Raw genomic sequence first — 19083 nt, 5'->3', positions numbered from 1 at the left:
CGAATTTATGTGGCGGCGACTAAACAAAGATAATGATTTGTTTGTTTGAGCTTTAAAAGCTATGAACGATTTTTGGCAACCGAAATGATTTATAATAATATATATGGTTAGATTCAAGAATAATTCAATGTGTAATTATAAAAAAAAATCAAGGTTTTTACCTTGTTTTGATTCTTTTAAATACACTTTTTAATTACGTATCTTTAAATTTACATTTTTTTTAAAATTATTTTATTATTATTATTATTATTATTATTTGATAAATTTAATGTGTTCAAAATGTTTATTCTTGAAATTGCTTTTCATTATGATGGCACCAGTGGGGAAATGGTGTTATCGACCAGAATTCTATCAGGGATAGAATTCGATGAACGGATACCCACTAGTTTCCGAATTTGCGAAAGACCGGGAGAGCTGTGTTAAGATCACCGAATTTTAAGCACTTGTGGTGAGAGCTGTATTAAGTTCACTCTCCTGTGTTGCTACTAGCAGTCGAGTGTGTTCAGGATCCCGTTGCGTGTAATTGAGACTGAGAAGCGAGAGGAGGACGCAAATAACAAGTCAACTTTTCAATGAGTGACATCCAAATAAGAGTGTTCGCAGGAAACCCATGTGGGGAGAGGAATCCATCAAAAGGTACCCCAAAATTGAATCGAGTTAGCATGTCCTATATTATTCTAGTGAATTGATGTTTGATAATCGTAGCGGTATTTAACGCCACACACCAAAGCATTGGAGCATTTTCGTGAGCATTGACAGGTCGACTGGATAATCCCAAAATACCACTTTGTTTTATTCTGTTGGCATCATAAAGACCCAGTTGTTACTCACCCACGGCACTTTCTCTAAGAGCCTGAATGATGACGTAGCGTAACTTGGAGGGGTTGTTGGCGAAATTAACTTCACTTTCAGATTCACTGGAGGAAGATGAACTCGAAATAGCACCAGTTTGACCATTGAAATAGTCAATGATGAGATCACCAATGGCGTGAATTTCTTCGACTAAATTTAAAATTTCTGAAAGATTGAAACAAATGACACTTAGAAAGAAAACTAAAAGAAATATAAAGTAAAATAGTACATAAATACAAATGGCATTCCTTCATATAGGTAGTATTCAGTGCAATGGTTCACAAATTTACTACACCCTATGGAACTCTTATGATACCAAACACTTGACCATGGACCACCCTCAAGTGTAATAAATACATTGCAATGCGTAATAGAAACTAATATTACGAACTTAACTTATTCGTCCTGAATGGTAAAATGATGCAAAAATAAAATGCAAAGAAAACATTGGGATGAAGTATTTATTCATACCACCTACACATAACTGGAATCATAGGACACCCCTGGTACCCTGCTGGATATAAAATGAAACCGAAAAACCCAGACTGCTTTGACCGGATTTGCAAGTGGCCATCTTACTTTTGAGGGAGACAGAAAGATTTTCTCAACTTGCAAAAAATGCTGTGTTTTACCAGCTTCGCCGGAACATATTCTGATTTGCCTTGAACATTCTAAGGCGGATCTTTCATCAAATCCTCTTTTTGTTGCGGATTTCCTTGCTGTCAGCTGCGTCCCCTGGAGCTTATCTGACATTTGCCAGATTAAGAGGATAAGCAACAATAACAACAGTATTTATTCACATTGTAAGTTTTGCTTTCAAAATTTTTTCTTACCTAGACGGATGAACGTGATTGGGATGATATGAGATCTTTGGATCTAAGTTTGTAACAGCCTCAAGTTTTCACGATCACTCATTTCCCGACGATCGCGATGAGGCTCACAGCTGCACTAAATCCACGTTCTAGAGTTGCCAAAAACTAAAACGGCCCTATTTAAAGTTCTTGTGAAATTCTCCAATATTTTTAAACTTCTGAGACTTACTTTTCTTCCCTCAAAACACCTCCAAATAATATAAATAAATTGCCATAATTTTGATTAAAAGCAGGTGATGGGGAAAGATCCCGAGAAAGTATAGAATATTTTATTTACGACTGTAGCGCTCCGATTAGCTCGCGTGATTCATTGCTTTTGCAGAAATCTCCACTCTTTGACAAGCAAAAATCTCAATAATAATCGTAATTAAATCATAAGCCATGACTGTAAAGTGTAAACTAATTCTTCTCATCACCTCCAAATCAAATTTATGGCCATAAAATAATCAAAAATTAATAAATATATGGAGGGTCTTCCAGAAAAAAGTCGATGGTGAAAAAAAAAAACCTTGGGAGGAGTCATAATTCGGATTCAAGAGCACATTTCATACTAAAATCGGCAGACACGACTTCAGGATTCGAAAAAGTATTTTCTGTTTATTGTTGTCGTAGGTCCTTAAAGCAAGAGAGTGCGATTGTTCCTGTTTTCCAGTGACTCCATCTATGGCTAAGAATTCGACTTCTGCCACACCTATATCTCACACGAGAAGTGCGAACCCATTCATACATCCATTTATTCATCCACAGAGCGTAATTTTGACCTGAACCAGAGAACGATCAGTCTCCAATTCAGGATCCCCACAGCTATAATTTGTTATAGGAACATGGAGGACCTTCTGACCCGACAAATTAAATGTGCACCAGTCACCATTTAGTACACGGGGAGTCTTTGGCCGACTGGATTCGAACCCCCGTTCTCTCGAACGAGAGTCCAGCGTTCTGCCAACTAGGCTATCCCTGCCCCTTCTGTTTATATATTATTACAATTAATGTGTCAGAGCAGCATTAATACATCGGTAATCACAAAATAAGGGAATTAAAACACTTAAAGAACCCCGATTAGGTAAGAACATTAGAAAGATCATTAGAGCCCATCTTAATTAAGAAGGATCAACGGAACCGCGATGAATTGAGAATGGATCATGAAAATCTTGATTAATTAAGAACGACACAAAGTACTTACGATCTAATAGAGCATTGTTCTTAAGGTAAAGTTGACATAACTTTTTAAAGTCCTCAAAACCGGGAATATCTGCAGTTGCCAGAAGGCAGTTCCTGGCAGTTTCGTCTTTAAGGGGTGAGGGAAGGCATTCCGCGTACAAGTAGTGAAGCACTGTGAAGAGAACCTCTTCAGGGAGATCGGAGAGAGGGCTAGGAACGGAATTCCAATCAATCTCAGGATTGGCCAAACCGAGAATAGTCTTGTGAACTTTGAACTGAAAAGAAGAAGGAAAAAAACATGAGGAAAGATAGGCAGGATGTTGAAAATGGAAGAAAGAAATATCCTAAGAGTTCATGTCATATAAACAGTATTAAATTTGTATTTTGTTAGCCTGTCCATGCAGTAGATTTAAAGTAATAAATGATCATTTCTGTATTCTTTTATTTTTAAAACAAAATTAGTACTTTAAAAGGTAGTTTTCACTATATAAATATTCTTATAGAAGGATTTTTTAAGTGAAATAAACATGCAATTACATTACTGCAAGAGAAAAACTATGAAAGCCTGTTATGGTAAACCCTATAGATTCGGATTCATAATTCATGCAAAGATTTCATTTGAAGACTTTCTTTATTCCACTAATTAAAAATATGACGGTATCTAGTCTTTATGCTTACACAAGTCCTCCCAACCTTCTTTTAAAATTAGAAAACTTCAAGCATATTTCCACTACCAAACAGAGGACACTCCAAATCAGACGAGATAGGAGAGGTACTTTATTTACGTCGCACTAGAACTGCACAATGGGCTATTGACGAGGGAAACATCTCAGAGGTTGATCCAAAGACGTGCTTTCGATTCTCTGCAGGGAGGATGGCTACTTTGCTTTGGTAGCCCGATGACCTGCGCGCAAAGTAGAGCACTTTACGGTAGAACAGCTTAACAAGGACCGATTCCAGCGCACTCTCGTTCCTCATGCATGCTAATCAAAGTGGTCACCCACCCGCTTACTGACCTCAGCCAGTGATGTTTGACTTTGATGATCTACTGGGAACCGTGTCTTTGTGATCAGTCCACTGCGGGATGACAAGGTAGGGTAAATAATAAACTTTATAAGACACTGTAGGTTTGAACGAACAAAAATGCGAAATTAACGTCGGTCTGAGGCCACTAAAATTTAACTCAGACCCACCATTAAATAATTATCAATGGTCCCACCGACCAGCACCCAATATTATGGAACAATATGATGTTTTGATTTCGGTTTCATGTTTTAGTCAGTGTTTTGATATATAAAATAGTATATTTTAACATAATTTGAATATTACACATCCCTAAATTGTAATTTTTTAAATTTTAACTCACTTTAATAATTTTTGTTTAAAAAATATTGCAGATGCATCTAAGCTGACGAGTAAAAACATATACGAGCAGGTAATATTCTTAGTTTATAGTTCTTCGGGCTAGTAATGACCCATTATTCAGTTAAGAAATTCATATAATATTAGGCAGTCGGAACAGGCTCACTAACTGTATGCCTACCCGACTTAGCCAGAATTCGAACCCTGATTTCCCTTATCAGAAGCGAACGTGATTCTTTTCTTGTATATTCTGGTCCAACATTATGAAGTAAAAATAAAATAAGGTAACATTTATCGTGCAATTATAAATATAGATGTCTGATGAATTCTTGTTATAGTGATAGCTAAAACAAGAAATTATTCACTACACTTAATCGCACATTTAAGATCTCATTTTCATTTTTTAAAGTGCTTTCCGTTCTTCTTGTTGTCGTAGGCCATTAAAGCAAGGGGTGCGATTATTCTTGTTTTCTAGTGGTGTCCTCTATGGCCAAGAATATGGCTTCTGCTACACAAATACATCAAACTCGTTTATAGGGCGGAAACATTCATACATTCATTCATTCATCCACGGATCCTAATTTTGACCTGAGTTAGAGAACGATCCATCTCCAATTCAGTACCCCCACTCGTATAATTTGTTATGGTAATAAGGAAGACTTTGTGACCAGACGGATTTAACTTGCACCAATCACCGTTTACTACACGGAAAGTCACCGGCCGGCTGGATTTGAACTCCCGTTCTCAGGAACAAGAGTCCAGCGCCCTGCTAACCAGGCTATTCCGCCTCCAGTTTTTTTGAAGTTTATTTTAATGTCATAGAATAAATCTTTTCATTTAAAAAGAACTGAATTGAGAAGAAAAAGCATTAGTAAAGACACATACCTCAGTCCCGTTGTCCGCATGTATGGAAAGATCAGATAAGAATCCTTCAGTTAAGGCACACAAAAATGAATAGGGTATCGACTGGCCCTCTTTTGAGTTCGTAGTTAACACCTGCGAAAACCGAAACATATTTTTCAAAAATTCGCAAAGCTAGCGAGTCTCCCAAAATTGACTGACGATTTGAAAATAAAATTTGAAAAAAAAAAAAAAAAACGAAAAAAAAAAAAAAAAAAAAAAACGGAGAGCAAGTAAAAGAAAACTAGATTTATTCTCACAAAGTGTCACCATCATAATGAACATTAAGCTTACAAAAGTTACTTACGATGTTCGTCAACAAATAGCCACACAGACTAGAAAAAATTATGAAACAACGTTTTCTGCAACATGTTAAACCATTTTTACCAAAATTTTATGTACACTGGTGTGCAAAACTTAAGCAACAAGTGGTTTTTCGGCCACAGCTCTCCAACAAAGTATAAGATAGCCATGAAATTGCAGTATAATATTCACTTAATTCAGTAGAAAGATTATTTGTATGCAAATTTTAGAAATAAAGCGTCGTAGGTGATGTAAGTGTACATAAACTTTGTGGGTCGGCGCGCGTAGGTCAAAGCTGTGATAAAAGGATGAAGAGCACCGTAGTTAAAGACATTCGCTGCAAGTGCAAGTGATTTGTTTTGTGGAGCATGTCTTCAAGAAATCATTTAGACGACTTTACTCGAGAAAGAATGATTGGGAAGCTTGAGGAGGGGCGTAGTGTGACCAGTGTCGCCGAAGAGTTCGGGATCAACAAAAGTGTTGTTTCTCGTGCTTGGAATGCCTTTAAAACTACTGGTACAGCTGTTCGAAAGGTTGGTGGTGGCCGTCCAAGGCAAACAACACCAAGAAATGACCGTTACATTGTACTCCAGGCGAAAAGAAACCGTTTTCAGTCAGCGAGCGCCATATCTCAGCAACTTTGCACAGCCACAGGACGACAAGTATCAAGATTTACAGTGGCCAGACGCCTCCACAAAGGTGGCTTATTGCTTCGTCCTGAACGCTGCATACCTTTAAAAGTTAGCCATCGGCGGCACCGTTTAGAGTGGTGCAGAGAACACGAAACCTGGACACCTCATCAATGGAGTCGCGCCCTCTTCACAGATGAGAGTCGTTTTAGTGCTACAAGCGATTCTCAACGTCAGTTGATCTGAAGAGAGGTTGGAGCTCGATTTCATCCCAATAACATCGCGGAAAGAGATCGTTACGGTGGTCCTGGAATTGTCGTCTGGAGTGGCATTATGTTGAACGGGCGGACTGAGCTTCAGATCTTCGACCGAGGTTCTGTAACTGGAGACTGCTACTGCAATGAGGTAATCCTACCACATGTGCGTCTGTTCCGAGGGGCCATTGAATCAGACTTCATTTTTATGGATGACAATGCCCGGCCACACCGTACTGCTAATGTTCAAGAGCTACTGGAAAGTGAAGATATCACACGAATGGATTGGCCAGCTTACTCTCCAGATCTAAATCCCATACAGCATGTGTGGGATGCATTAGGGAGACGTCCTGCGACACGACAGTAACCTCCTGGTAACACCCATCAGCTGAAAGATGCGTTAAAGGAGGAATGGAGACGTTTACCCCAAGAACTCCTGGATAATCTGGTGCTTAACATGGAGAGACGATGCCAAGCAACAATTACAGTAAGGGGAGGGCATATCCCATACTAGGGAACATCTGCCAGTTGTACTTACGCTTCTTCAGGCAATCATGTATAACGCCACTATATGTCAAGAAAAGCCTTTTTTTGTTCCATACCCTACTTTAAGCTTTATATTCCTTTCTGCGCCATTATTCTTTTACCATCGTTTAAGTACAAAATAATGTACACCATATTCAAATTTCATGTCAATCAGATGATTTCTTGTAGAGTTATGACAAAAAAAGCACTTGTTACTTAAGTTTTGCACACCAGTGTAAGTCTTGTCCAGTGACTGAACCGTGTTTTTTATTCAAATGATGGTTAGTTTCAAAACCTTGCTTTATAGTTTTCTCTAATCAACAGTGCCATCTGTTGGCAAATTTAGTAACAAATTTTCTCACTTTGTAAAAATTAATAGCTAGTTTCCTAAGCAGAAAGCAGCAAACCGGACATGCCTGTCGTATATCTTCAGTTGAATATTCAAATCGTCAGTCATTTTGCGGGATATCCAGAAGATATGCAATTAACTACACATACCCTTTCGCATTGTAAAACACACCAGCCTTCATATGTCAGTTGAATGTAGTCATCTCTTAGCCGGTCAACCTGCATGAACATCGAAAAAAGAAATTTTACTTTGGGAAGGTAAATCATAGTTTCTCCAAAAATTGCGATTAAACGAGCATTTATAAATTTATATATTTTATCTTCAAAACAACATAACACTTAGATTTATGACGTTACTCCAGGCGTGCAATTTCTATTTCTCTATTTGGATAAATATGCGGTATCTTTCTACTTGGTTCTGATGGTTTTCCATGCAGGAATTCGTACTGATTTATGATGGTCCAACAAAAGAATAGCGACTTGCTTCGATGGTTAGTTGAACCATCCGAAATTTCCATCATAGTTTCTTAGAAATCAAATGATGGAACGATCATGAACAACCCTCATCCCACTGATTTATGATGGGTCAACATAAAACGAATTGTTTTGATAGTATATTTCTGAGAACCAACAAGAATTCCCATTCAACCATCATGGAAATGCATTGTTGGAACCATCACGGATCATCATGGATTACTGATCCATGAGAATCAAAATTCTCTCGCTGGTTTACCATCATAGTAACATTTTCTATCGTGGAATGATTGAAGTTTGCTGGCATATCAAAAACCATGAAAGCATAATGGAAAATGTTGAAGGATGGTGACCATCAAATGATTTTGGACCATCATGAATCATCGTTACAATGATTTGATGGGACCATCAAGAATTTTGACGTGGGTAGATAGGCGGTTTCTATCGATATGGATATAAAAGTCGTTTTTATTTTTTCATTGCGGTTTCTACAAGAACAGATAGACGGTTTTTATTTTATCTAATTTTTTTTTTTTTTTTGCCGAGTATTGCTAGAAGAAATGCCCCAGAGCAAGTAAATTAAGTTAAATTGAATTTAATGAAGTTCTTTTTCAGTAAAACAAAATTTGATTACATTAGTGTTCAAATACAAATTTTATTCACTGAGGAACTAAAGCACAAGAAATATCTTTCAAATTAACTATAATTTGCTAATTTGTAAATTAATAATATAAATTAATAATACAAATAAGGATTTCAAAATTTATTTAACTTAAATTGAAACAAACGATGGATCAGTTCAGTGATACGGAGCATTTGGAGCCCCACTCCAAATTTCTTTAACTTTTGAGTTTATCGTTTAACGGTTGATTTTTTAATGGATGCGTGATGTCGTGTTCAGTTCACGTGACTTCATTATTCTTTATTTAATAATAATTCTTCAATAAATATTTTAAATATTTCTAACAGAAAATAAAACTACAATAAAAAAAGCTAAAATATTAATGAATATTAAAAGAATATTCGAAATTTTTACAAACTTAGGAAACATTCCTAATAAATGTGATTTGATTATTCTACTTAAAATGCACCATTCAAATTCTCAATTTCTAAATGCATATTCGGTATGAATTTTTAATTTATTGAAAAAGAGACAAAAAGTAGCGTCGATGCAGCGTTGGAAAATATTTTGTATTAAAATGAAAAGTTTATTTTTAAAGTATTTGAGTTCTACATAGAATCGTTTATTTATAACGAAGGAATATATCTCCACTCTTTTCTTCAGATGAAAGCCAATTAAACTTTTCAGTCTGTTTTCGCACGGCTTCGTCAGCACAGCTTGGAGCAGGCTTCAAAAGTTGCTCTTTATTTTGTTTTATAACCGTCATTGAACAGCCTAACCATTTTTTTGGGGTTCTAATGCTCAACTCCGGAGCCTAGTCATTTTGAACCCCATCCGGAAGACAAGAGAACTTCTGACTCAAGGACTAGGAGAAATTTGCCTTCTGAGAAGCCTTTTTGATGGAACTAACCCGCATTTGCGTTACATGGAGAGAAAAACCACGAGAACCTTCCACGGTTAGCATGACGGTAAGGAGACTCTAACACGTTATCCGTCTACCACTGAGGATATTTCACGTTAGCATTGTGTTCGGCGGATGCGGAATATTTATCGACCAGTCGCTGGGACTCGAACCCGGTTCACCTCATTGGAAGGGGAAACACTCTATCCCCTGAAACATCGTGGCTCTTCAGACTCACTCTTTTAAAATAATTTTCAGGTTTTTTTAAAAAGTTATTTCTGTCATCACTAGCCAACACTGTTTCAGTAAAATTTCGCTGCGCGCATCTCATAATGTAAAAACCTATTGGTTAAAACAATAAGAAATTTCGCACATTTTTTTTTTTTTTTTTAATACAAGGGAACGCTTTGACACGCCTTCCCTAAACCTTCCCTTTCGTTAAAATTCACTAATTAGTTTTTGACGTTTTTCTTTCTTCAGTTAAGCGAAACGTATAAAAGGAGAATTGCGATTTTTTTTTTTTTTTTGCAGCTGCACCCTCTAATGCCTGTCGATGAACAAGACGTATTGCTTTGTTTAAATTTTGAATTAGTGTTGGAGTCATTAAATAAGGTTTTTTCAAGGGTTGGCCAAATAAGTTTGTATAAAAAATATCATGTTTGCATCAAAATAAGTTCTTATATAATTTTTCATTCAAATCCTCATTGCTTAGAACACAAAAGCAATAAGCGTAGAACTTCGTAACCACCTCTACTTACCTAAAATATAATTATTGAAATTATAATCTTTTGGGAAAAAAATGAACAAAGTATAGTTGGATCTGTATAGTTAAAAAAATCTTTTCAAACCTGATAGCATACTGAAGAAGGCACCAAAAAGTGTTTTTTTGGCACGTACTAATATGATATTAACTTTTTAAACAATGCAAAAAGTTGCATGAATGAACATTTTTCGGAATAATTATAATAAATAAGGCATGTAATGAGTGTCGAAATTTGTAACATTAGGGACATCTGAAAATTAATTATTCATGAAGGTCATTTCAAATTTAAAATGAAAAGAGTACAAGGTTAGCGAGGTACCAGATATTTATGACTCAATCTAAAGTGTAAAAAAAAAAAAAATTCCAATTTGTCGAAGATGATAGAATTTCAAACACTAAGAATCCGTTTAAGCAAACAGCAAATATATACAAACCTGAAATTCCATGACATGACCCACAAAAGTTCCAAAAAACCTTAAGTAATAAGGATCACTGGAATAAATCTAGAGGATAAGAAAAAATAGTACATATAAATATAGAATGTGTTTTATAGTCGATGGTTATTATATAAATAGTTAAAATTCTCTTTGAAAATGAAGTAAAAATATGCCCACAAGAGGAGAAAAGAAAAACGGAAATGTTTTTTTCAAATCATCAGACAAATAAGTATTGAGAAAGGTGGGATTAAATACAGAAGTTTCAGAAATTCTAAGAGGGGTAGAGAACAATCCTCTTAGAAATCATGTGACAATGCAGGATCGGAAATGGATGGTGTTTTCAGTATAAATTTAAACAACCTCGAGCTCTTGGCCTGCTCTACTTCCGGTTAGAAAGTATACAACCGCGCACTACAGCTTATTATGCGAGGTGATATTTTCAAACAGATAATTTTGTTTTTAATTAAAGAAAGAATTTATATGATTTCTGAGCTCAAATATACTATATTTTATAAGATATTAAGTAATTCTGGCGAGTTTAAAGTGAACATTTGTTTTAGTTATTTATACATGTATTGTTAAAAAAGGTGACATGGTAGGTAGATTTAGAAAGAACTCTATTTTTTGGCAGTTCCGATATGACCTCTTTTTACTTGTTTATTTCTGTTTGTTCCTGGTGCAAGGCGTGCATTCTCATACATAAGTGTTAGCATATTTTAATTTCGGATTTGGTGCATTGTTAACAAGTTAATAAGTGTTTCATAACGATTTTTTTTTTTTCAAATGACAATTTTTACGTCTTGAAATGACTGGTCTTCAAATTACAACGATTCTTCTTTTAAACACAAATAATAATCTGGTAACAAATACACGTATGAAAGAAATATTACCCAAGAGAGTCTTAAAACACAATAATCACGTTGTGAGCCAAATGGGGTGAAAAAACACTCAAAACTGTAACTCGGCAGTCAAGAGCTCGCAGCGCTCCTTATTGTAGAAAACATATTATTCTGAAGCGGAGAAATACAGTAACGAAATAAAAAAATTTTAATAAGTAAATAAAACGGCGCACCTTTTAGAACTTTCGATCTAATGATAGGATTTACACATACTAGGAATGAAAATTAATGGTTCACGGGGATGACCTCAAATATGCTAATTAATTAGTGCAGAAGATATTTGAAGTTACGAAGTCAGACACAAAAGCGTACTTTCTCTGAATAAACATACCTTTTCTTTTCGGTGGATTCAGATTTCTGACCCTCAGAATTTGGTGGGGGGGGGGGGAGCAATCTGGAAATGATGGTCCCAATTAGATCCCGGTTAAAAATTTGGACCCTTAATACATTTTGCGTACTTCATCATATCTCGAGAAATTTTTTTAAGCGAATTGAAAAGTTTTTGCACGCAATATTAAAGTTCGTTTATTCAGAAATAATTCTATGCAAAAAGTATTTTTCAATAACTATTTATTATTTTTTATGATTTTATATAATAAATAGATGAAAACTTTTTTTATTTATATGGTCTACAAAGTTTTAAATCATTTTAAAGAATGTGACTTTAAACATACTTTTTCGGACCGCTGTCTCCAAGGAAAATAAAAAAGACCACATTTTAAGTGCCTTACTTAAAGCAAAGCTATAATTTTAAACTGTAAATGCCATATCGCTGTAATGAATTATCTGAGCTTTAGAACAGACAAATACCTAAAATATTAAAAAATTTTAAGAACCGCCGATTTATCGACATTTTTCTAACCGGACGAAAATTATCAAAATCAATGCCTTAATCCCATTTTTTGCAAATTTTTATGAGCCCAGATAATGCAGCATTGCGTACTAAAGCCTTCGAAAAACAGCCTTAAATGGTAAAATACTAAATTTTAACGAATGATTCCTAGGAAAACGAATTTTCAAAAAGTCGGATATTTAAAATTTGATCTTAAAATAAATCGAATTAAAATAATGAAATTCCGAACAATCCCTTGAACAAACCAGACTCATATCGAATTTCTCTGGTAGCTACTGCGATTCTTGCAACACCATTTACTGCTTAAGGAAATCATTTCAAGCATTACTACGTGATTTCGAATCGTCAGGATGCATTTAACCCCTCTTAGAAGCTCTAGAACGTTTAACTGAGATACTCTGTAAATTAAAACCAGTTTGATTTATGTTTACAATTTATACGTGTTTCTAAAAAATGTATTTTTCTTCCTCTTAATTTTCTTTGGCAATTAAACACTATTCGGTGTTTCTAATCAAGCCTTCATTAATGATTCTTTAAATTGCAATAAAAAAATTATTTACTCGCTTAGTCTACTTTGATATACAAGCATTTTATTTACCTATTTATTTTGTTTGCTACATTTTTACAAGGATTTAAAATTAGTATTTGAATGGTAATGATTACAAAACACGAAAAGTGAGGGGGAAAAAAACTTCCAAGCTATTTTTTAAAAACAAAAACTAACCTCATATGTTTCACAGTTGAAGAAAGGCATTTGAACAGTATTTTCTGGAATGTTCCAACTAACGTCACCACTCTCATCTAGTGTGAATTCAGCACTGAAAAAATGTAACACCACAAACAATTAATAAATTCAATAATTTAGATAATTAACCGCAACACAGTGACGTACAAACAGAAGATTTAATTTTTAAGAAATATATACATAGATTTCTCGGATCACATTAAAGTAAAACACTGAAAATATAGTGAAGAATAAAATGATATCACAACTTTTCGGAGTTATAATTTTTTACCCTAGCTATTCTATTACCTTTTTCTAATATCTATGAAAGAAACAAATTATTTTCAAAAAAATTTGAGTCAATTATTTAATGATTCGAAAATTCTAAACAAATTTTTTTTTTAAATTCCTATGCACAACAAAGATTAAGTAAGTAATCAATAAACATTAACTTAAATTCTTATTATACAACTTAAGTGAAAGACTCTGAATGACTTTGAATTACCAATGAGATTTTTATTGATTAAGAACAATTTTTACAGTTTAAAGGAGTTATAATTAATTAGCTTGTATAAAAGTTTAAGTTACGGAATCAGACAAAAACATATATTTTCACTGATAAACATCTTTTTTTCGACCGATTCGGATTTCTGACCACCAAGGTATGAGTGTGGCTTTCATGCTGAAAGATATGGAACCACTTAATGTTATTTTTAATTTTTTCTAATTACAAAAACTAAATGCTAGTATCAAAACACAGAATTTAAAAAAAAAACATATTTGCATAATAATAGCATCGTGCATATTGAAGAACACTTCCTGCTATAACCTGCTATATGTGCATGTTTTTAGCTTCTTTTTTCAGTAACAGTTGGAACAGGAGTTATGTCCACTGTAGTTACCTGATCAAAAATTCACCCAGAATAGTAAGGAAAGTGGTTTTAGACCATCAACCCTTCTTAACTTCTCACGAAATGGGCTGAGGGCCTCAACCCCTTTAAATCTTCAAGATCTGTGTAAGCCCTCACCCCATCTAAATCTTCATGACCCGTCTACATTCTCAACCCATCTAAATCTTCATGGCCCGCCAAAGCCCTCAATTCATTGAAATTTTTATAACGTGTCTAAAATCCTCAACGCATCTAAATCTTCATAACCCGTATTGAAACCATCAATTCATCTAAATCATCCTGAGCCATCTAAACCCGCAACGCATCTAAATTTCCATAGTCTGTCTAAACCCTTAACCCATCTAAATCTTCACGACCAGTCTATATTTTCAACCCATCTAAATCTTCATGGCCCGCTAAAGCTCTCAATTCATAGAAATTTTTATAACGTGTCTAAAATCCTCAACGCATCTAAATCTTCATGACCCGTGTTGAAACCATCAATTCATCTAAATCATCCTGAGCCATCTAAACCCGCAACGCATCTAAATTTGAATAGTCTGTCTAAACCCTTAACCCATCTAAATCATGACCGATCTAAACCCTTAACTCATCTAAATCTTCATGGCAGCGAATCGGTGTTTACTTCTTTGCATCGTCATATATTTGTAAAATCGGTAATTTAATTTAATAGTAAGCATTGAAAAACCTACACATATGGCTACCAACAGTTTTGAATTTTACCCAAAAGAAAAAGACTGAGATCACTTTGAATTGAGCGTCGGCACAAATTTGCCTTTAATGGTGACATTTACAAAACTTCCCGTAGCTCATCCGATGTCGAGAACATTCTAAATCATTACGTCAGCAGTGTGTTCAGAGGGTACGGTAACTATGAATTGATCAGTTATCTCCGGGATTCGAACCTGAGCCACTACATTCGAGAGTAAGTGCTTTATCCTCAACATCATCCTTGCTTTCAAGTCATCAAAGGACAACTAAACAACAAACAGATATTATTTCAAATTCGTTCCGATCTCTTTAAAATAATAATTCGTACTCCAACGAGCTTTAACAATTAAGATATAGTTTTGGATTTGCGTTTAAAAAAGTGTTCCGGCTTTTAGGTAAGCTTGTATAACCATAAATTAGTTATGTGTGTTTACATGTCTCAATAATATATAATAACTAAGATAGTGATCTTCACAAATATGCCTGTAATTAAAATAAAAGAAAAGAAGAAGAATCTAACAAACCCTTCAATTCCAGTCGGTTCATAGGCAAAAGGAACAGCTGAACACTTAACAATCTAATAAATAAAAAAATTCATTGAATCAGTAATTTAGCAAGAATAATTAGACATAGAGAGCATAAAATACTTTAAATTACAAGAATGATAATTATGAATACAAATCAAAATTTAAAATTCTATAATAGAGAAATTTCAGTTTCCTTGGCCCATAACAAGAATGATAAATGCATATAATATTTTGAAAAGAAAATAAGTTAAATTCACTCTTCAATTCTTCTTCTTCTAAAAAATTGTGCTTGTTTTATTGTGTGATGTCTTTTTTATACAATATAGCATTTTATACAATCAATATTGTAATAGGGCATTGGAAAAGTTTTAAATGCCCTATAACAATATAAGAAAAGAGACTAACATATGTAATAATTTTTGAGGAAAATTGAAGAATGTTTTGTGTCAAAGATATTTTTTCTTTAATTCGCTTTGAAAACACCCTCTTTTTCAATAATACCGGGCTCATCCTCTTCAACCTAAGAAATCATGAGTTTGGTGAAGCACTGGGCAAGATGCGGGGAGAAAACACAGAGAAAGAGATTACAAACAAGTTGCATCAAGGAAAAAAAAGGATTGACCAATAGGTATAAAGAATATCTTGAAATATAATATATAGATAAAGATAAATATATATGAAGATAAATATATCTAAAGAATATCTTGATAATCTTGTAAGATCACCCTTATTGCATCTCTGTGTTTCTCCTCTTTTCTGTACTTGGACACTGAAGAAGATGCCTCACTGTAGTACCGAAACAATTGTAGGCCTGTTCACGAGGCATTATTTGTAATCATTTTAAGCTGCTTTAACCACTGACTAGACTGTACTAGACTGTCAAGAAACTACAAACTTCCTTGTGCTGGTTTACTTCAGGACTTAATACTACAATTGCAAAAGAAATCACAATTTAAAAAATAATTATTTGGCAAACCAAAAAAACTGCTTTTTGAAGAAAAAAACATTTGTTCAGAATCGTTATACGCTGGACTGAGACAATTTACCTACTTCCGTTTGTTAGTCAGTCAAATTGAACCAGCTTTCAGCATTTTGGATAAATGCTTCCCCCCCTCAGATTCATTTTAGGCGCTGTTAATCTGTTAAACAATGCTCTAAATCAAAGTTATTTAATAGATATTTATTTTAATTTCTAAAGCATAACTATAATTATTTAAGACCAGAACTCAAACATAGAAAAATCTCATATCACAAAATGTCAATTATTTTCCTTAAATTCCATATATATGATTAAGTTACATATATATCTAATTACATTATTATTAAAGGGCCATGTTAAATTACACGGCCCTTTAAATATATAAAAAATTTTACTTTTACTCTTTTGAAGTGACATCTTAGTTTTTTTTTACTCCAAAATTTGCTAAATCAAGTCGTGGTGGGTCTTCCAATGCGATGATCTCGAATCCCAGTGACGGCTGGTCGATTCGATTTCGTTGATGTAAACTATCCTCAGTGGTAGAAGGATTATGTGTTAAAGTCCCCTAGACGTCAAGATAACCGTTGGAGGTTTTCATGATTTTCCTCACTATGTAACGCAAACGCGGGTTAGTTCCATCAAAGAGTCCTCTACAAAAGAAAATTTCTCCTAATACTTGATCCAGGAGATTCCTTGTCGTCTGCATTGGGTTCGAAATCACAGGGATACGGAATTTAACCTTAGTAGTCGGACACCCAAAAAATTGGATTGGCTGTTTAGACGGTTATAAAATAAAATAAAATTTGCTAAATGATTTATAAGAGTTTTTTAAATCATTTTACTGATCATTTGAGAATGGAAGGTAGTAACAAAAACTACGCAGTTTAGATCAGAGATTTAAAAAAATTATTTTTAGGAGAAAATAACGAGAAAGAAAACATGAAGGATAGTATAAGTGGTTTTGGAGTAGAGGGGAGTTTCAAATTTATTCAAATTAATAAAACCAGTACACACCATTTTGTAAAATTAAATTTTTTTTGAAGTTAATATCATCAACAATTCAAGAATGTTATTTTTGGAATTTCAAGAAATCAAAATGAGGAGGAAAAAACTAAAGTGGCAGTTTAAAGTGATAATTTTTCCATTATCATTATCCAACATCAAGTGACAATTTATATAATGAAAGCTAATTAATTACCACCTTTATAGTCCTTAAATTAGATACAAAAAATAGTATATGTTATAAATTTATTTAATTAAAACTGATACATTTATTTGTTTAATCAAACTGTGGTAATCTAAAGCTATAGCTCTAATTGGTGGCTCTCTCAATACTTTTCTCTTAAATTTGAGGCTCTCTCTCTCTTAAAAGGTCACATAGTTGTCTGATAAAAAGTCACAGTTCTCAATACATCACTAAAGTCAAGAAGCACTGCCACAGGTGGGTGACTCCTCTGGTCAGTTTGCGAAAGGTCAGAGGGTATGTTGTATCGGTCTTCGTTAAACTGCTCTACTGTAAAATGCTCGACTTCGCACGCAGGTCATCGGGCTCCACAGCGGAAGAGCCTGCTGTGCAGAGGGTTAAAATTGTGATGACATATCTTCGGATCATCCTCAGGGATGTCACCGTGACTATCACCATTAGCTCAATGTGAAGTTCTAGTGAGATCTAAAAAATGTTATGTAATCTGACATTTGCCCAATTTATCTAACAACTAAACAAGGATTACAGTTAAATCCATGTGCAGTAAAATCTGTCTTTTTTTTTTAAGAATATCAATCAGTCTGCAAGAATAAAAAAATTAGCTTTTTAACTGTTTTAGTTATCTTAATTTATCTTTTAAACTGCTGTTTAAAAACATAATTTAGCAAATGCATAAACATATTATAAAAATATAAAAAAATCATTCAGCTAAAAACTAAAATATTTTTATTAAAAGCAAATTTACAGTTGCAATTTATTTACATACCAAATACATGAAATAAAAAATTAAAATTTCCTTAAAAAAGAAAAAACAGCTACAAACGTTTCTAATATTGAAAAAATTAGATATTTTCTTAAAGCTAAAATAATAAACCAACATTAGAAACAACTAAAAAATATGAATGAAAAATGCATCCAAAATAAAAAATGCTTATATTAAATTCTTTACTTTGTTTTTTACTTTGTTCTTTAATTTTTTATTTATATCTGGGTTGCTATATATATATATATATATATATATATATATATATATATATATATATATATATATATATATATATATATATATACATATATATTACTATAGCTAATTTCATTTCCATCGTTTTTTGGTCTAGTTTTTCCTGATACGTCGCCTGTTAAAATTGTTATGTTAAATCAATTTTAATTTGACATTGTACCTTAAAATCATAAAAAATCCTAATTACTATCCTCATAAAATAAAAAGTATAAATAGCTATACTGTTTATGCAAAATTTTGAATCAACAAATTAAAATGATAGGAATTCTACTCATTTTTTCCTTGCAAAAATGACAATTTTTATTATTTTCACAAAATATAATTCCCAACCAAGTGAATGTAATCGGAAAAAGAACTGTTGGGAAGAACAGTAATTTTTAGCACATAAGTGAAGTGGGCAATAATTCAAATTAAGTGATTGAAGTTTACTAATAGTATTATAATGAGATAAAATGAATCATGATATGTAGTTACAGCTTAGAGTAAAATCTTATTTGTGGTCAAAATAAACTTTACCTTCCATGTACCCGCAAAATCTTCAACATCAGCCATTTTAATGAATTAAAAAACAAGAATAATTTAGCAATCGTATAAAATTACTTCACATATTTTAAAGATAGAGCAGTAAAATTTTAAAATACATTGGCACGAAATTTTGCGCAGAAAACCCGATTCTGAAACCAAAACATGAATCGATTAAATGAAATATCGAAATATCTACATGCAATTCGAAATCAATTAATATTTTTCTATCATATTTAACTAGTTTTATTGAATAATATTGAGTATTTTTTAATTTTGTATAAGATACATCGAATAATATTTTCAGAAAAGCAATATTTATTTATTTT

At 33.5% G+C, this 19083-nt stretch overlaps 1 protein-coding gene across 1 annotated transcript in view; it reads right to left on the bottom strand.

The window, feature by feature from the left end:
- LOC107452391 (uncharacterized) overlaps positions 1-18925 on the bottom strand; it is a 61134-nt gene extending 42209 nt beyond the window's left edge. Inside the window, exons 1-8 of the mRNA XM_016068853.5 lie at positions 18749-18925; positions 15026-15078; positions 12880-12973; positions 10401-10469; positions 7357-7425; positions 5133-5243; positions 2908-3160; positions 832-1017 (exon numbers count right to left, since the gene is read on the bottom strand). Coding sequence (XP_015924339.2) covers positions 832-1017; positions 2908-3160; positions 5133-5243; positions 7357-7425; positions 10401-10469; positions 12880-12973; positions 15026-15078; positions 18749-18784 — 871 coding nt within the window. The 5' untranslated portion in view covers positions 18785-18925. The remainder of the gene's footprint in view (positions 1-831; positions 1018-2907; positions 3161-5132; positions 5244-7356; positions 7426-10400; positions 10470-12879; positions 12974-15025; positions 15079-18748) is intronic.
- Positions 18926-19083: the final 158 nt, after the last annotated feature.

Source organism: Parasteatoda tepidariorum, chromosome 8, assembly GCF_982258835.1.
Source record: "Parasteatoda tepidariorum strain Cologne lab strain chromosome 8, Ptep-v5.0, whole genome shotgun sequence".
NCBI classification, from domain to species: Eukaryota; Metazoa; Arthropoda; class Arachnida; order Araneae; family Theridiidae; genus Parasteatoda; species Parasteatoda tepidariorum.
Note: the sequence above shows the minus strand (reverse complement) of the source record. Positions and strands in the feature narration are given on the sequence as shown.